The sequence below is a fragment of the Esox lucius genome, chromosome 1, assembly GCF_011004845.1.
Source record: "Esox lucius isolate fEsoLuc1 chromosome 1, fEsoLuc1.pri, whole genome shotgun sequence".
Lineage (NCBI taxonomy): Eukaryota > Metazoa > Chordata > Actinopteri > Esociformes > Esocidae > Esox > Esox lucius.
In genome coordinates this window covers 2,047,831-2,074,064 of record NC_047569.1, presented here as the reverse complement: position 1 = coordinate 2,074,064, position 26,234 = coordinate 2,047,831, and the positions used below count along the sequence as shown (strand labels likewise).

At 40.5% G+C, this 26,234-nt stretch overlaps 1 protein-coding gene across 5 annotated transcripts in view; it reads left to right on the top strand.

The window, feature by feature from the left end:
* The window catches only part of col4a4 (collagen, type IV, alpha 4), a 295,816-nt gene that overhangs the window by 209,892 nt on the left and 59,690 nt on the right, over positions 1–26,234 (top strand). For all 5 annotated transcript variants that reach the window (XM_034292008.1, XM_034292010.1, XM_034292005.1 and 2 more), the window contains one exon: positions 13,784–13,891. In XM_034292008.1, the coding sequence (XP_034147899.1) occupies positions 13,784–13,891 (108 nt within the window). The remainder of the gene's footprint in view (positions 1–13,783; positions 13,892–26,234) is intronic.

The following is a 26,234-nucleotide window of genomic DNA, read 5'->3' as shown; positions in this document are numbered from 1 at the left end:
AGAACCTTTGGGACGTTATGTATCAGTTCATCCAATGCCATCAAGTGGTGCCAAGACTGTCCAGAAGCTCAATGATGCCATGTTTCAGGTCTGGGAGGAGATCCCCCTCCGGACACCATCCACCGTCTCATCAGGAGCATGCCCAGATGTTGTTGGGTGTACATACTGGCACGTGGGGGCCATATACACTACTGAGTCACATTATGAGTTGCTGTGATGAAATTGACGCAAGTTGGAACAGCCTGTGATTTCAATTGTTTACTTCGATTTTTTGTGTGAGTTTGAATACATTCCTCAATCGGTTGGTGATTTTGGTTTCCATTGACCATTGTTACATTTTGTTCTCAACAAATTACACAATGCACAGTAAAGATTTTGATGGAGACCCAATGTGTGATTTACGTGTTCCCTTAATTTTTTTAAGCAGTGTATACTGATGCCTTTCACCTATTCCTATTTAGCTGGGGTATAAATACAGTGTGCACCCATATAAAATGCCTTTTTTCATCACCATGAGTATAAAAAAATTTGTTAAATTATGGCACACCTGAAGTGAAATGGCCAGGTGCGAGAAAAACTTTACCAATAGAAAATGAAAATATTCTTTCACACTGGTGATTACAAGTGTTATTATTTATAAAAAATCTGCAATGTTTCAGTCAAAGACCTTCGTCAGGCATAAAGAAAGGATGAACACAGAGTGTACATATAGGATCAATTAGCCAATTGCACAGCAAAACCAATCATGACATCAGAATGGTATAATTGCAGTAACAGGATAAACATGTTTAAAACAATGTGTTATGGTGTGGGAGGCAGGACACCGGTGCAGAGCAGGAGTGGAAAGTTATTCCTTTTATTATTTCTTACACAGCCACAAAAACAGCAAAAGGAGAAGATTACCGCAAGCTGTAGCAAGACTAGCATAAACACAACTGGTGCAAACAATGATCCACCAATGAAGAAGTCAAACAAAGGCAACTTAAATAGGGTCACCAATTAGAGGCAACGCAGTGCAGCTGCGTCTAATGGGGGACACCCAAAACTGCAGGATAGAGATGCCTAGAGGCACCCAGCCAGGACCTGACACAATCAAGTTTATCATATTATAACAATGCCCAATGAACAATGGCATTACATAGTCAGCAATTCAGGAAAGATAAAAAAACTAAATCTTCCATAAACCACAACCGATAAGGATAGTATAAAACTGCAATAGTATACAATCTATGCCAAACCACAAGGGCAACATAAAGGCATTCTAATCTTAGATTCAACTTTATTGTCATTCAACAAAATGCAGTTTGCGTCTAACCAGAAGTGCAAATAGAGGAAGGCAGACAATTTAAACTATTAACTCCCGAAGGGGAGGCTAACCTGGGTCACAGAATCAAGAGACAGGAACGATCCCGCTAGAACAACAGTCTATATATACACCGATCAGCCATAACATTATGACCACCTGCCTAAAATTGTGTAGATCCCACTTTTGCCACAAAACAGCCTTGACCTGTCGAGGCATGGACTCCACTGGACCTCTGAAGGTGTGCTGTGGTATCTGACACCAAGATGTTAGCAGCAGATCCTTTAAGTCCTGTAGGTTGTGAGGTGGGTCATCCATGGATATTGGACCTGTATGTCCAGCACATCCCACAGATGCTTGATTGGATTGAAATCTGGGGAATTTGGAGGCTGTGATGGTAATTCCATCGATTGACACACTTAAAGGAGTAAGTACAGAGACAAAATTCCCTTGGCACAATTAACAGTTTATTTGCAAATAGAGAGACGCATCAAACGCTTACAAAATAATTGTCAGAGGAGTCTCTAACTTAATACATGAACAGTCATCAGTACTTGGATGTGTGGTAAGATGCTGCCCATCTGTCTTGTGTCACATAAGTTTTACCCAAAGGGTGGACTTTCCCCCCACCTTATCCTTCTTGCCATAATGTTTACTGTTGGTCATAGTACCTAGTAATGCCCTGATATTATACAGACGTGTGTCATAATCAAAGTAAAGATTTACATAGCAGGCAATAGAGAGACAGACATTTCTCAAATGTACCTTAGTTCAAAATTTCCATAACAATCCATCCTCTTCATACCAAATCATCCCTTGGTATCAATCCTTAAACAGTTTACTCATTAGGATGTAGACTGCAACAAAACAGTACTCTTTAACAACATGACCCTGTTGATATCATTACCCTTATACTTAGAGAACGGAACAAATCTGAAATGTCTGGATCCTCCTTTACATGCTTCTAGACCATTACCTGCATATTAAACTCCACAATCACACATTTTCATTACACAGAACTATAACATAGTACAACAAAACCTTTTATGTTAAAATCATTGGTGAAAGGGAGTAATTTCACATATACTGACAGTATGGGATATGTAGCATCGACACGTGGGTGTGTAAACACCTACATCCTTCAATTTGTCACTAGTACAAAGTCCTCTCATGCCAATTGCTCGATTCACTGAAAAGTCTTCTCATGGTTCCAATTAGGTGTACTTCCAAAGTCATCACAAATGTTCTGCTCCTCCAAACGTCAGACAGTCAGTTATCAACCATTTCTTGGCAGACCATTGTAACAGAACGTGAATGTCAGATGTATATTCCAAGGTGTTGTCCTTCATACCTCAAATGCAGGTTACCGTGACACAGCTCTAGTTGTCTCCATTCTAGCTGCTTTATCAGCCAGGTCAGGAGAATCTGTGTGCTCTCCTTTGTGCTATCAGGCCTGGTCAAAAGTGATGGTTACTAGTACCAAAAAATTAACTTTTCCCTCAGTGACTTCAATTCACTGTGCCTTATCTTGAAACATAGAAGCCCTCCTGTCGCCTCTCTCAGCTACCTGGATGGCAGATGAGGTGTACCTGATAGGGACCCAACCAGCATGGCGTGATGTCGTGCAGTTGGTCTTCCGCGCCCCAGTAAACGTTGTCCAGAACTGGAGCTTTCCTTAGCCTCCATCCACTCGGTTGAAGGTTGCCTTCTCCATCTCATGGCAGAATCATCAGGACTAGAATTAGTCCAGCTCACAATTGTCCTTTAAGCCAAACTCAGTCTCTGGGCTCCAACCAGTCCTCTATCGCTGAATTGCTTTCAAGTGAATTCTCTTTGAAAAGATTAGTTGCAACTGCACAGTACATAATCAGAAATATGTCCATTACATTAGCTTGTTGCATCGTGTTTAATGCATTAGAACCCAGTCTAACCAAACACTCAAAACTATATTTCCAATGTCTTTCTGCTTCCTTTGTCTAAATAGTTTAGAACAGTTGTAAACATTAACAGTATAGTTAAAACATTAACATTTCTGGTGCTTCTGTTCTGCTAGTGTAACAAAATAACAATTCCACTCTTTTCTATAGTTGGTTTAACAACCAACAGATAAAACTACAAAAAGAACAGAAGAACACAATTTTCTATTTCCCATTACATTAACTCATCATCAGTTAAGATAGTTTGCTTACGTTGAAGTATCACTCTGAAAGAGTGGTTCATGAACAATTCTCCGTTCACCTAACCAGATCTCAGTTGTTATATAATTACATCTGATTATGTTGTATCGGAACTACAATCAAATTCACCTTTGCTTCACATAAATGATAAAATACCTACCTAATACGTAACTGTTATTTAACATTTAATTACTCCACCAAATGTTGCATAGCGTCCGTTTCTTCTAAGCACTGACACATAAGACATTGTTGTCCTGACATAAAACATGACCCCCCCCCCCCCCCCCCACACACACACAGTTTTATGCCCTATCTCCCCTGGAGTGGGGGGATGGTTTATTGACCTAAGGATAACGAACCCTAGTCTTGAAGAATGGTCCCCTTATTCAATTAGGGACACATTGGTGTTATCTTGAGAAACAAACCAGCTAGGCAATAGCAAGCAAACCTGTTGTCTCATCATTCACCCCTTAAAGAAACATCTGTTAACCATTAACATTCCAATGTTTGCCTACCAGGACAGAAATTAAGTACATAGGTATACGTCTATAAAAATAATGAAGAGTCATTGAAAATGTAAATATACATGGAATTGACATTTCCGGTTCCTTTCGAGTCAAAACCAGAATAATGAACACCAAGTATTCAATGTAGCCGAATTACAGGTGCTGGTCATAAAATTAGATCATCAGAAAGTTGATTTATTTCAGTAATTCCATTCAAAAAGTGAAACTTGTATATTATATTCATTCATTACACACATACTGATGTATTTCAAATGTTTATTTATTTTAATTGTGATGATTATAACTGACAACTAATGAAAATCCCAAATTCAGTATCTCCGAAAATTAGAATATTACTTAAGACCATTACAAAAAAAGTATTTTTTGAAATGTTGGCCAACTGAAAAGCATGAACATGAAAAGTATGAGCATGTACAGCACTCAATACTTAGTTGGGGCTCCTTTTGCCTGAATTACTGCAGCAATGCGGCGTGGCATGGAGTCGATCAGTCTGTGGCACTGCTCAGGTGTTATGAGAGCCCAGGTTGCTCTGATAGTGGCCTTCAGCTCTTCTGCATTGTTGGGTCTGACGTATCGCATCTTCCTCTTCACAATACCCCATAGACTTTCTATAGGATTAAGGTCAGGCGAGTTTGCTGGCCAATTAAGAACAGGGATACCATGGTCCTTAAACCAGGTACTGGTAGCTTTGGCACTATGTGCAGGTGCCAAGTCCTGTTGGAAAATGAAATCTGCATCTCCATAAAGTTGGTCAGCAGCAGGAAGCATGAAGTGCTCTAAAACTTCCTGGTAGATGGCTGCGTTGACCTTGGACCTCAGAAAACACAGTGGACCAACACCAGCAGATGACATGGCACCCCAAACCATCACTGAGTGTGGAAACTTTACACTGGACTTCAAGCAACATGGATTATGTGCCTCTCCTCTCTTCCTCCAGACTCTGGGACCTTGATTTCCAAAGGAAATGCAAAATGTACTTTCATCAGAGAACATAACTCAGCAGCAGTCCAGTCCTTTTTGTCTTTAGCCCAGGCGAGACGCTTCTGACACTGTGTCTTGTTCAAGAGTGGCTTGACACAAGGAATGCAACAGCTGAAACCCATGTCTTGCCCTACGTCTGTGCGTGGTGGTTCTTGAAGCACTGACTCCAGCTGCAGTCCACTCTTTGTGAATCTCCCCCACATTTCTTAATGGGTTTTTGTTTCACAATCCTCTCCAGGGTGCGGATATCCCTATTGCTTGTACACTTTTTTCTACCACATCTTTTCCTTCCCTTCACCTCTCTATTAATGTGCTTGGACACACCTTTTGTGTCTTGCCCTCCTTGTGCAAGGTGTCAATGGTCATCTTTTGGACAGCTGTCAAGTCAGCAGTCTTCCCCATGATTGTGTTGCCTACAGAACTAGACTGAGAGACCATTTAAAGGCCTTTGCAGGTGTTTTGGGTTAATTAGCTGATTAGAGTGTGGCACCAGGTGTCTTCAATATTGAACCTTTTCACAATATTCAATTTTTCTGAGATACTGAATTTGGGGTTTTCATTAGTTGTGAGTTATAATCATCAAAATTAAAAGAAATAAACACTTGAAATATATATGTATACATTACACAAGTTTAACTTTTTGAATGGAATTACCGAAATAAATACAATTTTTGATGATAAACAAATTTTATGACCAGCACCTGTAGAATACCCAATTTTGATAATGTCACCGGTAAATCTGTTTCTCTTCTAAAGAGTTCAAACGAGTAAAAGAATTTAATGTCAAACAGCCCCCTACCCCACAAACTGGTGTTTGTGTCAGTGAGTCAGTACCTCTTTACAATTTAGACTATGTAACATTTCTCAACTTGCTTTTCTAGAATAGAACTTGATGCAGAATTACTTTCCCAGTTTCAATTAAACATATCAAACTTAGTAAACATGTAAGGAATAACAAAAATGTGCTCCCAGCTCATTTTTTTTTTACCCACTTATTCCATAATGCATGAGATTAATATGATTACTTCTAATCAAATATCAAACAAACTGAACAGTAACATTCACTTAGTCACTTATTCATCCCATCAAATTAGTTATTTCTTAGCTAAACCAAATCAAAATGGTAAGATGTATTCTACTCAACCATAATCATGTTAGATTTAGTATAAAACAAACTTTCCAAAAACCCAAATTAGACAAACACTGTGAACTAAGGGATGCCAATTTTCTGTTATAACTATGCAAACAGGAAAATCCAATTATTCATGTTACTCTAAGTACCTATTTAATTTGTTCAAGTATTATTCATTTCATACATTCCCCCCCTGCTTTCACGACAGAGTCAACAAAAAACTACTCCATGCGTGAAAGCAGAACCAGTACAGGATGGACATGAAAAAAGAAAATCGACATTTGGGATAAATCTAGCATACATTCAGTAAAGAGTCACAAACTGAATATCCATCAAAAACAACAAATGTGCCACACGGTCACGTGTGAAGGAATTATAAACCATATAACCTATGGACAAAGCTGTCTCACCCAGTGAAACTCCCAAATTAGCATATCAAAATTAGCATTTCCACAGGCAATGGCAAACTAAATTGTGACAATACAAACAGCATGACTCAATTAACCTCCTAAAGTTTAGGGAATTTTCAACTTAGATGCATGTCTATGTTATTCAAAATAGTGGTGATCAGTGAGCAATTAACAATGGGGGATGACTTCAGGTCTCTACCCTCACTACAAGTACGGTTCAAAACCATACATTCCGACATGAAAGCTATTGAGAGGAAAACATAGTTAGCTTGCACTTAACATTTGATTAACCCGAAACTGAATGTACTCATATTGGGGAAATTACAATCAGGGATTGATCCCCAGGATACTCCAACCTAGATCTCTAAACATTGTCACATCAATCAACCCCATTTGTCCATTTCCCCATGTACCAACCCAGAATTTACACACCAATAACAAGTATCAGGCGTAGGTCTTATAACACAAGTATTATCCCAGTTATTACTGTAAACACAAACAAAGTGAAAGTATATCATATAACCAAACCCAATTCAACATTTAAAATAGGACGTCTAATATTACAGGCTTTGGCAATGTGGGGAATAAATGGGCCGTGGCTACCCACGGTTGCAGACCATGACTATATTGGATGCAATTCCAGTCTACATGGGAAACAGCGTGTGTCCTTAACGTTTAAAGACTAGCGCCATATGGTTCTTCATTCTACTCCACACAAGGAGAGAGAAACACAATATTTTAACCTGTCCTAATAAAACCACAAGACCATATTCTACAAGTAGAAAAGCATCACTGTACCATTTTCCAATCTATCCCTCTAATTAAATTTAGGACATTATTATCGTATACAAGCTGAAGTTATCAGGCGAATACCTCTACGTGTGCCAGTCACCAGCACAACACTAGAAGGCGAGTTTAAATTTTGCGTAACCGGCGCTTAGGCAAAAGCTGAAAGAGTGGGCCTCGCCAAAGAATCACATTAACGATGCAATGAATGCGTTCACCCAAGTGTACACCAAACAAAGCCAAACCTTGCTAATTTAAAACCTCCAACTTAACAAAAACCTTGGTAAACAAGATCAAATATTCCACCAAGGAATACACAATGCAGCCAATCGGATCCCTCGTGCACAGGGAATACCAAAATGGAAATGCATTTACTAGGCCAACTATAACCAGGTATTGACATTTAAATTATCCAAAACCATTATATACAGGACAAATCTCTACTCCATCTTGCAGTCTAATTACCGCAGTCCAAATTATTTAATTTCTTGTACAAATCGCCAAACCACAGGTTGTCCCACAACCTTGGTTTTCTTTACTGGGAAAATAAGAGTGTTACAGGGGCTGTTTGGACTTTACTTTCAGTGGGTATTGAGCCTGGCGTGGTCTATGGGGTCCTCCAGGTGTAACAACAAGAGGCTGTGCATTGTTAATTAGCCCAACATCATAGTTATGCTGTGACCACAAGGAGAGTGGAACTTCCGCTAACCAAGGATCTGTAGCAGCCACCTCGAATGCACAGACCTGATGGACCCAGTCGTCATGTGGAATAAGATGTACTTCCTGTTTACCCAAAACAGTGCACACAAATCTTTCTCTATAGGCTTGGGCTGCTATGGAAAATTCCACTCCCACCATATGACAAGGGACCCAGTCCACTACTGCACAGCACCACCGCACCCAAGGACCCAAGCTTTCCCACGTAACAAACACAGGATTAGCGAGGGAGACATGGGGGTCCAACCACTCCACTTCACATTTCGCACAAAAACCTTTCCAAAGACCAGTATGCATATTCACCCGTCAAAAAAAAAAAAACTTTTACCAAATGCGTGATTGGGAGAAACGGCCCCCCTGATCTAAACCCGAGCGGTGTTCAGTTATTGGACTTCTGTGCTAGTCACAGAAGTCCAATAACACCATGTTCAAGCATAAGGGTGTCCATCAGTGCATGTGGCACCAGGACACCCTAGGCCGTAGGTCGATGATCGACTTTGTTGTTGTTTCATCTGACCTGCGGCCGTATGTCTTGGACACTCAGGTGAAGAGAGGGGCGGAGCTGTCAACTGATCACCACCTGGTGGTGAGTTGGATCCGATGGCGGGGGAAGAAGCTGGACAGACTCAGCAGGCCCAAGCGTACTATAAGGGTCTGCTGGGAACGTCTGGCCGAGTCTCCTGTCAGAGAGATCTTTAACTCCCACCTCCAGCAGAGCTTCGACTGGATTCCGAGGGAGGCTGGAGATATTGAGTCCGAGTGGACCATGTTCTCCGCCGCCATTGTCGAAGCGGCCGCTCGGAGCTGTGGCCATAAGGCTTCCGGTGCCTGTCGAGGTGGCAATCCCCGAACCTGGTGGTGGACACCGGAAGTAAGGGATGCCGTCAAGCTGAAGAAGGAGTCCTATCAGGCCTGGTTGGCTTGTGGGACTCCTGAGGCAGCTGACCGGTACCGGCAGGCCAAGCAGACTGCAGCCTAGGAAAAACTCGGGCCTGGGAGGAGTTCGGTGAGGCCATATAGAAGGACTATCGGCTGGCCTCGAAGAGATTCTGGCAAACCGTCCGGCGCCTCAGGAGAGGGAAACAGTGCCCTACCAACGCTGTTTACAGTAGAGGTGGGCAGCTGTTGACCTCAACTGGGGATGTCATCGGGTGGTGGAAGGAGTACTTCGAGGATCTCCTCAATCCCGCCGTCACGTCTTCCAGGACCTTCAGCATGCACTGGGACAGTTTGCAGCCGAGTGTGAAGCAGTGGGGATGAGAATCAGTACCTCCAAATCCAAGGCCATGGTCCTCAGTCGGAAAAGGGTGGCTTGCCCACTTCAGGTTGGTGGAGAGTGCCTGCCTCAAGTGCAGGAGTTTAAGTATCTAGGGGTCTTGTTCACGAGTGAGGGAAGGATGGAACGGGAGATTGACAGACGGATCGGTGCAGCTTCTGCAGTAATGCGGTCGATGTATCGGTCTGTCGTGGTGAAGAAAGAGCTGAGCCGCAAAGCGAAGCTCTCGATTTGCCGGTCAATCTACGTTCCTACTCTCACCTATGGTCATGAGCTTTGGGTCATGACCGAAAGGACTAGATCCCGGATACAGGCGGCCAAAATGAGCTTTCTCTGCAGGGTGGCTGGGCGATCCCTTAGAGATAGGGTGTGAAGCTCGGTCACCCGGGAGGAGCTCAGATTAGAGCCGCTGCTCCTCCACATCGAGAGGGGTCAGCTGAGGTGGTTTGGGCATCTGTTTTTGATGCCTCCGGAACGGTGTTCTGGGCCCGTCCCACCGGGAGGAGACCCCGGGGAAGACCTAGGACACGCTGGAGGTACTATGTCTCCCGGGTGGCCTGGGAACGCCTCGGTGTCCCCCCGGAAGAGCTGGAGGAAGTGTCTAGGGAAAGGGAAGTCTGGGCATCTCTGCTTAGACTGCTGCCCCCGCGACCTGGCATGGGTAAGCAAAATATGATGATGATGAAGTTTAAGGTCCATGGAACTGTAGCCAACCTCCCTGGGCGCGGCCGCAAGTGGAAAATCGTCCCCAGATTGAGCAGAAGGATAGTGCGAATGGTAGAAAAAGAACCAAGAATAATTGCCAAAGAGATGCAAGCTGAACTCCAAGGTGAAGGTACGTCAGTTTCTGATCGCACCATCCATCACTTTTTGAGTGAAAGTGGGCTCCATGGAAGAAGACCCAGGAGGACTAGCTTTTTGGCATGTCACATCAGCTCTATGTTCACAGACGAAATAATTAAGCTTTCAAAGAAAAGGACACCATACCTACAGTGAAACATTGAGGAGGTTCGGTTATGATCTGGGGCTGCTTTGCTGCACCTTGCACAGGGTGCCTTGAATCTGTGCAGGGCACAATGAAATCTCAAGACTATCAGGGCATTCTGGAACGAAACGTACTGCCCAGTGTCAGGAGGCTCTGTCTCAGTCACAGGTCATGGTTCCTCCAACAGGATAATGACCCAAAACACACAGTTAAAAGCACCCAAGAATGGATAAGAACAAAACATTGGACTATTCTGAAGTGGCCTTCTATGAGTCCTGATCTGAATCCTATCGAACATCTATGGAAAGAGCTGAAACTTGCAGTCTGGAAAAGGCACCCATCAAACCTGAGACAGCTGGAGCAGTTTGCTCTGGAAGAGTGGGACAAACTACCTGTTAACAGGTGCAGAAGTCTCATTGAGAGCTACAGAAAACGTTTGATTGCAGTGATTGCCTCTAAAGGTTGTACAACGGAATATATTATTGTGCTGGGGGATATGAGGAATGCACTTTCTAACTTTTCTCAGTCTCCTCCAGTTTTACATTTTAGGAGGAGATGTGGTCCTGGTCCACACCTGTGGAGTACCTGGTTTGGGGGGGCCGTTGCTGTCCCTGTCCTTGTCCACCTAGTCATACTTTTGACCAAGTCTAGAATCAAATAGACTCTGGATTTAGCCCAGAGAAATGTATTAATTATTCCAATTGGACTCTTAATATCTCACCCGGACTGGTCACCCCTCTGAGCCTGGGTCATCTCTAGGTTTCTTCCTAATATTCGGCCTTCTTAGGGAGTTTTTCCTAGCCACTGAAATTCAACACTACTGTTGTTTGCTCCTTGGGGTTCAAGGCCGGGTGTCTCTGTAAAGCACTTTGTGACAACTGCTGTTGTAAAAAGGGCTTTATAAATACATTTGATTGAAATTTGAATATTAGGTTAGCGGTCACATCATTGTTGTCCATGCCATTTTCATTTGTTTTCTTATTTACAATATTATGTTGAATAAAAAATAAAAAAGCAAAGTCTGATTTCTATTAAATATGGTGGACAATGGTGGATGCCAATTACTTTTGTCAGTTTCAAGTTATTTCAGGGAAAATTGTGCATTCTTCATTTTTTGTGGAGGGGTACCAACAAATTTGAGCACGTCTGTAAATCCTGTATACTCAAAATATGTCATATAAAAACCAGGGTTATGTTAAGGAATGATCTCACTGGTTAATGCTCCCTGGTCCATCTCCTCTGAACGTCTGCACCCATCCCTCAGGCGGTTTAGCGTTCCTGCGTGTTCCCGTTGGATCACTCGCGGCAAGGCCAAAGAGGCAGCCGGAACTGCCTCTATTCTTGCGGGAACACAACATCTAAACAGCTGTGGTCTTGATTCCCACTGGTATCTTCCAAAAATCCAAAGTCCAGTCGAATGTCTAGTGGTAGCTTCATAAATTTAAACGTAGCAGTTAGCATAGTTTCTTCAACAACCCCAGGTCTGTAGTCGTCGTCGGTCTCATCCGCTGCAAACACAGAGTTTACGTATCTGGTGTGTTCGTCTCCCCCCTTTTGGACCTTTTCTTGACCTGCGTAGACTCTCTCAACACTTCCAAAGTGGAGCAAAACGGCCTCCTGCATCACCATGTTCACAACGAAAAGGTCCATAGAGCGAAACGAGTCGGGGCCATCTCGGCCACCAGTGGGGTTGGCTACGTCGATTGTAGGGAAATTATCACCACTGATGCAGTGTCGCCGGGCTGGGTGGGACGATGCAAACCTCCAAGGCGTCCCAGCGATCGGCCTGTTGCAACACTGCTGGAGGGTGGGGGCCTGTCAAAGGGACGATACATCCAACCTGAGCGAAAAGAACTACAACACAGAGATCAACATAACCCACACAAACTTTCTTAAAGTTTCCAGACTTTCTACATATCGTAGCCTACGCCTTCCAAACAAATGTAATATTATAACTTCCGTACGTTACCACGGCCATATTCCTCCAGTCTGCCCTGTTGGCCAGGTTTCCAATCTCCGAACGAAAACACCATTTACCGGAAACCCTAAAAACTACCCAAAAGATACATTAGTCCACATGTCCAAACACCAAAATCTTCAGGCATTTATTTATTTTTGGCCAGCCTTCGCTCCCCATGTGATCCTTGTTCACCCATGACTCTGCCGCCAGTTTGCCGCTTTTCCTTCCTAGGACCACTTTTGATAGGTACTGACCACTGCAGCCTGGGAACACCCCACAAGGGCTGCAGTTTTGGAGATTCTCTGACCCAATTGTTTAGCCATCACAATTTGGCCCTTGTCAAAGTCATTCAGATTCTTACGCTTGCCCATTTTCCCTGCTTCTAACACATCAACTTTGAAGACAGAATGTTTACTTGCTGCCTAATATAGTCCACCCATTGATAGGTGCCATGATAACGAGATTATCAGTGTTATTCACTTCACCTGTCAGTGGCTATAATGTTGTGGCTGATCGGTCTATAAGACATATTTGCCCTTGTGGTTTGGCATACATTGGAAAAACATCTAGGAAATAAAAATGGTGTAATATCAATCAATCAAATGTATTTATGAAGCCCTTTTTACATCAGCAGATGTCACACAGTGCTTTTACAAAACACTGGGCCTTAAACCCCAAGGAAGTAGTGTTGAATTTAATATTGAACATTAAAGTATGATCCGTAGTAATGTCTACAACAGTCCTGTTGCAATTCATTTCAGTGATGAAAATTATGACATCTCCCTTCATTTTTGTGGCATTGTGAAAGTTACACTGCCACCGAGAGGTGGTGATTTAAATGTTCTCCTTAGAAGTGAAATGTTTTGGATTATCATTGTCTTGGTGATTATCAAAACCAAAGAGCTTTTTCTGAAAGGGGACAGGTATTTATTGACCTAGACAGATCTGATAAAGGATATATTAAAAGAATACTGCTAAGCACATTCAGGGAAATAATCCAAATGTTCATTAAGAAGAATCTTTAGCCCCCACAGCCAGTGAGGAAGGTGCTGAGGGAGGCAAAGAACAATCCAAAAACCACTGTTTTAGAACTGCACAGTCTAGTGGTATTCTGGGGTTATTAAGTCTCAATATCCACTGTCTGATGCCACCTCTATGTCAACAAGCTCTTTGGAAGGGTTGTCAAAATAAACACAAAATGTTTTACAAGACCACAAAATCAATGTTTTACAATGGCCATCTCAGGCGTTGGACTAATTGAAACATCCAATTGAGAACCTATGGCCTGAATTGAAGAGGGCAGTCCAAAACCATACTTTACAGAAAAAGGATCAGTGCTGTTATACAATCCCATGTCATCTTCAAAAACCATTGATTATAGGGATGCCAATACTTAAAAAAAAAACATTCTGAAAAGAAAATCTTCTAAATAAAATGTTTTGTGTTTTGGTTCATCAGTGTATATTTTAATTATTAGGTTCAATTTTGTGATCTACCGGTAAAGAAAACCTGCCTTCTCCCTCCCGCAGCCCCACCAGGTGACCAAGGTGATGTAGGTGAACCAGGACTTTCTGGAACACCGGGACCTAAAGGATTAACTGGTTCACCAGGATGCTCCGGACCTCCAGGGCCTGCAGGTGAGGACATTTTAGGGTGCTTAATTTTTTAAGGCAAGATTTTTCAGTTTGGATTAAGATCCAAGTGAGATTTGGGTGCCGCATGTAAACCAGTCTCTGTATTGGAGTGGTGTTGGGGTCACTTTCAACTTGCCAGTTTAGGGATTTCATTTAGCAACCTTTTGGTTACTGATGCTCTAACCTCTAAGCTATAACTACTGTGCCTGAAACACATCCCTACACATAAATAAAATGATTCAAAACCAGACCATTTTGTTGCCCATTCTTTTGTAAAGATACAGTGTTGTTCATAAGTTTGCATACCCTGCCAGAAATTTTGAAATATTGGCATTGATTTTGAAAATATGACTGATCATGCAGAGTAACTGTAAAAGGATAGTGATCATGTGAAAACATTTATTATCACATAGTTGTTTGGCTCCATTTTTAAATGTAATGATAACCAAAATGGCCCTGAGCAAATGTTTACATACCATTGAAAGTTTGGCCTTGTTTCAGACACACACGGTAACACACAGGTGAAAATGGTCAATGAGTTTGTTAGCTCACGTGGATGCACTGAGTAGGCTAAATACAGTGGATATAAAAAGTCTACACACCCCTATTAAAATGCCAGGTTCTTGTGGTGTAAAAAAGAATGAGACAAAGATAGATCATGTCAGAACTTTTTCCACCTTTAATGTGACTTATAACGTGAACAATTCAATTGAAAAACAAACTGAAATCTTTGAGGGGGAAAAATAAAAAACTCACAATAACCTGGTTACGTTTAAGTGTACACACCCTTAAAATTATACTTTGTTGAAGGACCTTTTGATTTTATTACAGCAATCAGTCTTTTTGGGTAGGAGTCTATTAGCATGGCACATCTTGACATGCCAATATTTGCCCACTCTTCTTTGCAAAAGCACTCCAAATCTGTCAGATTGCGAGGACATCTCCTGTGCACAGCCCTCTTCAGATCACCCCACATATGTTCAATTGCATTCAGGTCTGGTTCTGGCTCGGCCATTCCAAAACGTTAATCTGCTTTTGTTGAAGCCATGCTTTTTTGGATTTGTGCTTTGGGTGTTGTCATGCTGAAATGTGAACTTCCTCTTCATCGTCAGCTTTCTAACAGACGCCTGAATGTTTTGTGTCAAATTTGCCTGGTATTTGGAAATGTTCATAATTCCCTCCATCCTGACTAAGGCCCCGGTTCCAGCTGATGAAAAACAGCCCCAAAGCATGATGCTGCCATCACCATGCTTCACTGTGGGTATGGTGTTCTGTGTGTGATGTGCAGTGTTGTTTTTGAGGCAAACATACCTTTTGGAATTATGGCCAAAAAGTTCAACCTTGGTTTCATCAGACCATAACACATTTCCCACATGCTTTTCGGGGACTTGTTGTTTGTTTTTGTAAGAAAAGGCTTCCGTCTTGCCACCCTACACCATAGCCCATTCATATGAAGAATACAGGAGATAGTTGTCACATGTAGCACACAGCCAGTACTTGCCAGAAATTCCTGCAGTTCCTTTAATGTTGTTGTAGGCCTCTTGGAAGCCTCCCTGACCAGTTTTCTCGTCTTTTCATAAATTTTGGAGGGACGTCCAGTTTTTGGTAATATCTCTGTTGTGCCATATTTTCTCCACTTGATGATGACTGTCTTCACTGTGTTCCATGGTATACCTAATGCTTTGGAAATTCTTTTGTACCCTTCTCCTGACTGATATATTTCTACAATGAGATCCCTATGATGCTTTGGAAGCTCTCTGCTGACCATGGCTTTTGCTCTGAGACGCAACTAAGAAAATGTCAGGAAAATCCTAAAGAACAGCTGAACTTTATTTGTGATTAATCAGAGTCACTTTAAATGATGCCAGGTGTGTAATGACTTCTATTTAACATGAGTTTGAATGTGATTAATTCTGAACACATCCACATCCCCAGTTATAAGAGGGTGTGCACACTTATGCAACCAGGTTATTATAATGTTTAAAATGTTTCCCCCTCAAAGATTTCAGTTTGTTTTTCAATTGTTCACATTATAGGTCACATTAAAAGTGGAAAAAGTTTTGACATGATTTATCTTTGTCCCATTCTTTCACATCACAAAAAGCTGGCATTTTTTGTGGCAGGTTTTTGTGGCACAAAAACTGTACATGGGGAGCAGAAAAGAACTGTCAATAGACCTGTGTAACAAGGTAATGGAACTTTATAAAGTGATATAAAAATATATCCAAAGCCTTGCAAATTCCAGTAAGTACTGTTCAATCACTTATTAAGAAGTGGAAAATTCAGAAATCTCTTGATACCAAGCCAAGGTCAGTTAGACCAAGAAAGAATTCAGCCAAAACTGCCTTTGGGATATATGCTCTAAAGGCATGGGGAATCTTGTGAAAATTGATGGCAAGATGAATGCAGCATGTTATCAGAAAATACTGGAAGACAATTTGCATAATTTTGCACGAAAGCTGCACATGGGACACTCTTTGGACTTTCCAGCATTACAATGACCCTAAGCACAAGGCCAAGTTGACCCTCCAGTGGTTACAGCAGAAAAAGGTGAAGGTCCTAGAGTGGCCATCACAGTCTCCTGACTTTAATAACATCGAGCCACTCTGGGGAGATCTCAAGCGTGCGGTTCATGCAAGACGACCAAAGACTTTGCATGACCTGGAGGCATTTTGCCAAGTCGAATGGACAGCTATACCACCTGCAAGAATTCGGGGCCTCAAACAACTATTACAAAAGACTGCACACTGTCATTGATGCTAAAGGGGACAATACATAGTATTAAGAACTAATGGTATGTAGACTTTTGACAGGGGTCTGTTCACTTTTTTCTTTGCCATGTTTTGTTTTATGATTGTGCCATTCTGTTGTAACCTACAGTTGAATATGAATCCCATAAGAAATAAAAGACATGTTTTGCCTGCTCACTCATGTTTTCTTTACAAATAGTACATACACTGAACAAAGTTATAAATGCAACACTTTTTTGCCCCCATTTATCATGAGCTGAACTCAAAGATCTAAGACTTTCTCTATGTACACAAAAGGCCTATTTCTCTCAGATATTGTTCACAAATCTGTCTAAATCTGTGTTAGTGAGCACTTCTCCTTTGTCGAGATAATCCATCCACCTCACAGGTGTGGCATTTCAAGATGATCAGCACGATTATTGGTGTGCCTTAAGTGTTGCTTTTATAATTGTAATCAGTGTATATTACCAATTCTCCAAGGATATGCAAACTTTTGAGCACAACAGTAACTACTTTTCCACAGTTCTTAAAACCACTCTCGCCTTTTAAAATCCTTAAATTGCTCTGATAAGAGTTTATTTTATTTGAAAGTTAATCTGAATTCATCAATGGCCACTCCAGAACAATCCTGCAACTCTCTATAGCCAGAGTGCCTTTTATGTGTGTTTCTGGTTATTGTCCTGCTGGAAGACCCATACACATTGACTGAGACCCAGTTATGGGTTTATTACTGGTCCAAAGTTTCACACACGTCATTATCTTCTATACAGTTGAATTGGCTAGGACTCCTTGACTTGCAGAAGGACCAGTTGTTGGTTCATGTATGTAATGCAGAAATATCTTACTTCCAAAATAAATGAAACAAACTAGTTATCAAATGCACTCTCAAGAATGGCAAGGCCTAGATATCTTACAGACTTATTCAGAGTTTGGTAAAATTGCTTTAAAATAAAATAAAAATGTGCTATGCTACGACAGGCAACCATGCACCGCTTTCCAAAATAATCATTAGCAAATTTAAGCATAATCATACCTAAACTTAACAAATTGCCATTTTTATTACTACCGGTTGTAGGTTTACGGTTTATGTTCTGTGTGTAGTTTGAAAAAAATTAATTGGGGGGGGGGGGCTTGTAAAATAGGTTAGGTTTAGGCACAGGTACAGGTACCACTGAGGTTAGGTTTTAAGCACAGGTGTCTCTGAGGTTAGAGTTAGGTCAAAAGTTGGGGAGCAGGGGAATATTCTGGGCCTGGAGCAACATTATGATGTTGTAGGAACAACACCAACACAGTGATATCAGATTGTGTGAATATTGATGGTTAAGTGTCTTATAAATATTTAAAAATTCTTTGAATGTTTTACTTGGGGACCCCCAGACCCCCGGCTGATTTGGTCCCCTCAATGTTGACTCCATGGCTACGGCCTTGATATATTGCATAAGTATTGCCTACCTATATTCAATATTTGGTAGAAACACTGTAAAGGCAAAATACTGTTCTTGAGTCGCAAGTTCAATTGTGTTTTCTTTATTTTTACATGCATGGGATTATCATCAAAATACAACCACACATGGTTGATAATCGAGCAAAATTCAAAGTACCAAGGTCCTTCTAACAAGTTTTATAGTACTCTCTCCTTTGCAACTCCCTAATCATTACCTTATAAGGATAAGACATACATTCCTCTGCCACTTATGACCCACCTCTTATTCCTTCATTGTGTCTTCACAGCATACTAAATATATAAATGAATTTAAAAAACAACAGAATACAAAAACACAAATGCCAACTTAATAAAGTAGTAATAATATTAAAACAATATTCTAGTCTTTAAATTCCAAATTCCATCACAGACATCTTTGGCAACAATTACAGCCACATGTCACTACAAGCTTTGTACATCTAGACAGTAATTTTAGTCTAGGGATGCACCGATACCACTTTTTTTGGTATGAGTACTTATATTTGAATTCTTGCAGATACCGTGTACCGATACAAAGTACTCTGCACTAGGTAGGATTTTTTCAGTAATAAAACAAACATTTTGTCCCCAATAAACATGTTGTGGTTCTCTACCAGGCCGGTCTGAGTATTTCACAATTTGCTCAGTTACTGGGATTTTCTTGCACAACCATTTTTTGGGTTTTCAAAGAATGGTGTGAAATGGGAAAAACATCCAGTATGCGGCAGTCCTGTGGGCGAAAATGCCTTGTTGATGCTAGAGGTCAGAGGAGAATGGGCCGACTGATTCAAGCTGATAGAAGAGCAACTTTGACTGAAATAATCACTTGTTACAACCGAGGTATGCAGCAAAGCATTTGTGAAGCCACAACACGCACAACCTTGAGGCGGATGGGCTACAACAGCAGAAGACCCCACCGGGTACCACTCATCTCCACTACAAATAGGAAAAGAGGCTAAAATTTGCACGAGCTCACCAAAATTGGACAGTTGAAGACTGGAAGAATGTTGCCTGGTCTGATGAGTCTCGAATTCTGTTGAGATATTCAGATGGTAGAGTCAGAATTTGGCGTAAACAGAATGAGAACATGTATCCATCATGCCTTGTTACCACTGTGCAGGCTGGTGGTGGTGGTTTAATGGTGTGGGGTATGTTTTCTTGGCACACTTTAGGCCCCTTAGTGCCAATTGGAAATTGTTTAAATGCCACGGCCTACCTGAGGATTGTTTCTGACCATGTCCATCCTTTATGATCACCATGTACCCATCCTCTGATGGCTACTTCCAGCAGGATAATGCACCATGTCACAAAGCTCGAATCATTTCAAATTGGTTTCTTGAACCTGACAATGAGTTCACTGTACTGAAATAGCCCCCACAGTCACCAGATCTCAATCCAATAGAGCATCTATGGGATGTGGTGGAACGGGAGCTTCGTGCCCTGGATGGGCATCCCACAAATCTCCATCAACTGCAAGATGCTATCCAAGTGCAGGCTGGTGGTGGTGGTGTAATGGTGTGGGGGATGTTTTCTTGGCACACTTTAGGCCCCTTGGCCTACCTGAGCATTGTTTCTGACCATGTCCATCCCTTTATGACCACCATGTACGCATCCTCTGATGGCTACTTCCAGCAGGATAATGCACCAAGCTCGAATCATTTCAAAATGGTTTCTTGAACATGACAATGAGTTCACTGTCACCAGATCTCAACCCAATAGAGCATCTTTGGGATGTGGTGGAACGGGAGCTTCGTGCCCTGGATGTGCAAAATAATATAATTGTTCAGGATGATGCTGTGTTGGTCGGTGCATTTGACAAACAAACATTGAAACTTGAAACATTGTTTGGAATTCTAACTAAATTTTTCGCCAATGGGAGGGAGAAGGGAGTGGGATATGTCCATGTGGGGAATTGTAGTAGAGCGAATTACACTACAGCACTGATAATATTGTGAGGCTATGAGCAGACAGTGTCAGTCAATACATTTAGAGAAAGTAGCGACCATAAATGTAAAAAAACAAAGTAGCTTGTCAGATTTTCCTAACAACCTGTGATGATTTCAAATGATTTAAAGAGAAATAAGCCCAAAGTTGCGTATTAAATGTGGACTTGGCAACTCTGGTAGCAAGCCTACAACATAAATGAACTGGAGCTGTTGCCCAGTCTGGTTGACCAATGGGGATGCATTTCTTCTCTTAAACCCACCCACCGTGAAATTTGTGTCAAAAACCCACTACCACAAAAAAAGAAAACAAGAGCAAAATCCAGGGTAACGTAACCAAAATATATTTGTTTTAACCCAATCGTGCTATCAAGAAAAAATATTCCCTCTCAAATAATTATAATGCATTCATTTTCAATCAATTTGTTTTCGCATTTCAAAAGATTTAATTTGCAATATATATATTTTTGATCTCAATACTTTTTAATTGATGTTTTGCTTTCAATATTAATCATTATTCCGTGTAGACAAAAACGTTGCTGGCTAAAACCGTTAGTATCTACATTATAGTAAGCCTGAAATAAAACAGTTCACTGTTATATTGTGACTGTTTCTGATGGTTTGCATGCGTTTTGGGTCAGGATTGACAAACACATTTGCTGGCTAAACATAAAGTAGTTACGTTATAGTAAGCCCTAACTGAAACTGTATACGGTTATATTGCGACTGTTTCTGGCATGGAAAAGTTCATAGTCTCGTTAGCAATTGCTCAATTCTTGTGATTTTTCCTAGGAAGTTAGTAGATACTAGTAAGCCTATTACTGGCTAATAAGCTGTTAAAACGGCCAGTGGCAAAAGCAATACAGTTCATAGACGCTTAATAAGAAATGTTAGTTTAACACAATCCTCATTGGAGTCTAGCGACTGCTGAAACTTGTAATGCCGTGGCGTAGTGGTTAAAGACAGTGCCTCTCAAGTGGAAGACCTAGAAGAGTCCAAATATATTAAGAGCAACAACATTTATTAATTCTTTCTGGTAGATTCCACAATTCTCTCGTCTTTTCACTTGATAAAAAAGTTAGTTATCGTCGCCTTTATTGATAGTTATTGTATACATGTCATTCACAAATAAAAGAAAAAAGTATGTTGTTTTGCCATGAAAGTAAAAAAATTCATTCACGAAATGCCAATGAACTATTAAAATGGCCAGTGGCAAGAGGATTTGTTCAGGATAGAGACAAGAGGCTATACTGACACCCAGCAAATGTACAGCTCTGTGGTGTAGTGGTTAATGAACAGGCCTTTCACTATGGTGCCTGGTTTCTGGTTTTCATACGATTTAATTTAGTATCGGTGCATCCCTAATTTTTGCCCATTCTTCTTTGCAAAATTGCTCAAGCTCCTTCATGTTGGCCTTTTGGTGAACAGCACCAAATATTTCCACATATTCCCATTTGAATTGAGATCCAGGCCTTGATGGGGCCACTCCAGAACAGTGACATTTTTATTTTTATGCCACTCCAAGGTGGCTTTGGCTGTATGTTTGGGCTCATGTCCTGCTGGAAGATGAATATTGTCCCAGGTCTCTTGCAGGATGGGACGATAGACGATTTTAGTACTAAACGCTTTGGAAAATACTCACGATTATGAAATAGTGGAAAAACTCCATAATTGGGATAGTCGTAAATCAGGATAATCCTCAGGAGTGACTTGAAAAAGTTCTGCCAGTCAATGAAATTTCCTTGACTGCTTGTTTCATTTTACAAATGGAGCGCACATCTCACATTGTACAACACCACTAAACATCATCTGCAATGTATGGTCAATGGAGCCGAATGTTTCTGCTAGCGTAAATTGAAGAATATTGTCAATTACAATGAAAATCAAAATTTTATGTCATTATGAGTTGGGATTGTATTGTAATTATATAAATAATAAACTAGTTTTCCAATACATTTACAACAGTACTAATCTAACCACTACACTTATAGTATTCTACAAAAAAAGCTTCTGATCACATCTCCACTTCTCGCTATATACCTGACCATTCCATTACCAAGGAAAATAAGCAGTTGAAACAATGTTGAACTCAAACAAACCAATGATATCCTAGAAGACATGCAGCTACTATGCATTCAGAAAAAAAGCTGTTAACAAACTGCAAATTGTAGAAAATATGAACAGGATACACATCTTTTTCGATTTTCTAAATATAATTTTGTTTATATTGTTGGCTAATTGTTAACGCTTTCCTACTGAAAATGACAGAGAAAACAAACACAATATAATTTGCGAGGGCCATAATAACATTGTTGATCTGCATGATCTGCACAATACATTATGCGCACAACATAACGGGGAGCTGTTATAATGAATTATAAATGTATTTTAAAGAATCGACACAAATAGACCTATCCTTAACCAGTAAGGCACATAAAATGCGCATGGAAGCGCATTCACCCACAGGTCAGTACCGGTAAGAAATTAAATATATTTTTTAACCCCTGATCCTCAGATTGGTGACTTGATAAATCTCTTACCAGTCACCAAAGTGTTTCCAACTACTTGTTTTATTTAACTGGTGGAGCATATCTCATTTATTTTTTTTTAGATTAGATTCAAATTTGTCATTGAACAAGTACAGTACTGTACAACGAAATGCAGTGAGCATCTAACAAGAAGTGCAAATAGAAGTGGGCAGAAAATGTACTTGTATTAAGTATAATGTATGTTACAGATGTGCAATGTATAGATGGGCAATGAAGGCAAATGCAGTACAAATGGCCGTTCTGAATTCCACTAAACATACTCTGCAATGTATTGTCAATGAAACTGGCAACCATATACATTTAGAGATTACCATGTTATTATAGTATTAATTATTAAAAACTCTCTTTGAAATTATTTCATTGTATTGACTTTTTAAATGCACAAGAACAATATTTATGTCATGGAAGAATATCCGATCAGCCGTTTTGAGCTAGAAACCAGAGTTGTTATTGAGATTGTTATGAATCGGGATAAAATCTTAAATTGGGCTAATTCTGACCAGTATAATAGTGGCATGAAATTCTCATATTGTCCCAAACAGGATTTCTGTTTATGAATGCATCTATTTTGCTATCTATCTTTACAAGCTTTTCAGGCCCCAGCAAAGACAAGCCTTCCCATAGCATGATGCTGCCACACAACACACATGCTTTACGTTAGGAGTGGTGTTCTTAGGATAATGGGCAGTGTTAGGCTTGCGCCAAACATAACCTATAACATTGAGGCCAAAAAGGACCATAAAATCTTCTTCCAATTGGTCTGAGAGTCTCCCACATGCCTTCTAGCAAACTTTAGTTGAGGTTTTTAAACAATGGCTTTAAAACAACTCCTTTAGAATTGCAAGTGGCCACTTGATGCCCCAAAATAATGCCCTTCTCCCCTGAAAACTGCCTGTTCTAAAACAATTGTGCCTCATTCCCTCCTTTACCTAATAACGGACAATACTGTGCTCCATGGGATATGTCATGCTTTGGGAATATTCTTGTAGCCAATTTTATTCAGATTTAAATTATGCATTTGGAGATACCTTTTCAGATTTGCTTTGTAGACCTCTTAGAGACAGCTGTATTTAACCTGAAATCATGTGAACCACCTTAACTGCACAAGTGGAATCCATTTAACTATGTGACTTTGAAAGACAGTTGGGTGCAACACACTTCATTCAGGTGTGTCATAACAAAAGGATAAATACTTTTGCAATAAATCTTGTTTTATATTTGTAATAAATTTGAAACCAATTTGCAGATTATTTTTCACTTTGATTTTAAATACTTTTTTGTGTTGTTCTTTGGCAAATCTCTTAGTCATGTTGTGACCAAATTATATCTGGAAAAGTCCAAGGGGGTAATTAAAATGTTTGATACAAGCTTTTTTACATGATCTTAACCTGAGTAACCTTGACTGCATTGGTGTTTTACCTGAGGTATACTAGCATTTTTTATTCCATTGCTGATAAGTATTGCTGTCAAATGATTAAAATAATCACAATCACATAATCGTCTGTAGTTAGTTGCGATTAATTGTAATTTTAGAATGTGTTCTTAATACTATTATAATTTCGCTGTTGCATATAATGATCAATAATAAAGAACCTGTTACAAATCGAGGGAGAGGTTTGCTCAGTTTTATTTGTAAATTGTAGCACATATGTTGTCAGGTGAATGCTCCAGTACCTTCTCACTGTCAACCGGGCCTGCCCTGACCAATTTGGTGCCCTAAGCAAAACTTTGCCCCTTGCATCGCAGCGAGTTCTATCACTGATCATTATGTTCATACACTCACACAGAAACTGCAGAAATAGCTTTCAGTAGGGTGTATGGGTGCAGCTTTTCTTTAGATGCCTGATGCTGCATTGCTGGGCTGTGCTGAGGTATCACTGGGCTGTGCTGAGGTAGAGGGTACAGGAGCCCTTGATGCTGCATCACTGGGCTGTGCTGAGGTAGAGGGTACAGGAGCCCTTGATGCTGCATCACTGGGCTGTGCTGAGGTAGTGGGTACAGGAGCCCTTGATGCTGCATCATTGGGCTGTGCTGAGGTAGAGGGTACAGGAGCTGTTGATGCTGCATCACTGGGCTGTGCTAAGGTAGAGGGTACAGGAGCCTTTGATGCTGCATCACTGAGCTGTGCTGAGATAGAGGGTACAGGAGCCCTTGATGCTGCATCGCTGGACTGTCCTGAATTGCATTAGGTGTCTGGAGAGGGCCCAGGATTTGCTGGGGTGAGATTCAAGTATTTCAAAAGTGCATCTGAAGAGAGGAGTATGTGATCATTGGGTGTTACATTATATTAATAAAAATATGCCGATGGTGAAACTATACAATAATAGCACCTAAGCCAAATTATAACCTAAACACAAATAGAAAGAGTACTTACACGTAGCATTCATGCATAAAACATGTATTCAATGAGCACTTCTAGCATGCTGTTTACTATAATACATATAAGACTAATCAGTAATGAAAATGCAAAGGCTTACAACTATTAATTACCAAAGGGGATGGGAAAGGAAAAGCATTTTAATTGACATTTACATGCAGGGCTAACGTAGGCTAGCTAAGATGTCAATAGAATATAGGCCCATACCTGGTTTCCTGAGGCAGACAGTGGATGGTTTGTGCAGCACACTTGAAAGAAAAAGTGTATTTCTCAAAATTGTTCAAAAGTCTTCCCAATATGCATTTTAGGTCAAAGTAACTGACATTAACTCTAGCTAGCTATTTAAATTAGCAAACATGACAAGTATTGTCCAAAGCAAGCTAGCTAGTACTAGTAACACTTCTCCAACGGTAACCACTATGTAATAAGAAACCATTAATCACGTCACATTACTTATCCATACTTTCCTTTTCCTTCATCAGTAGGCTACTGATGCTAATTCATATTTCAAATTAATAGTATTAAAATAGTATTAGTAACAAATTGTAAAAGTAAAAAAAAAAAGAAATCACTCATTAGGACACCCCTATGAATGGACGGCACCCCTAGCATTTGCTTATTCCGCCTATGCCACAAGCCGGCCCTGACTGGTTGCTAGCTAACCTATACAGATGGTTGCTAGCTAACCTATACATTAAGGGGGGGTTTCTACCTAGCACAGATCTTGTTTCCAGAAGAACCCCCATGCCAGATGGTCAATGTAAACATTTCACATTCCTGAGGTTAGCAGAACATTACCTATAGAGAGAGAATCTAAACACACACAGATGTTTCTGTTGTTCTCGTTATCAAAGCATATTTAACTTTCAAAGAAACATACATTCATATAGCTCTAATACCATTAGAATACTTCATTATTAATGCTCAGATTTCACAATACACACTTTTTTCTGTTTAAAAAGTAGTGCATTATGTTAAAGACATTTTATTGCAAACTATGGACAGAGCTTGACTTGAAATGAAATAAATGCTTTAAAAAGTTTTCACAGCTCTTAGTTTACTTTAATATACATACAATGTCAGTCCATAACTTACCACAATAATGTCCACATCTAAGTGTATCCTATGCAAAACTAAATAGAATGTTGCTGGTCTAGGATTCCCATAAGTCTACAATCTCATATTGTTCTCTTGATTAATGCACCAAGGACAATAACTATTAGGCTACTGCATAAAACACACATCAGCCCTTCATATCTGGCGTT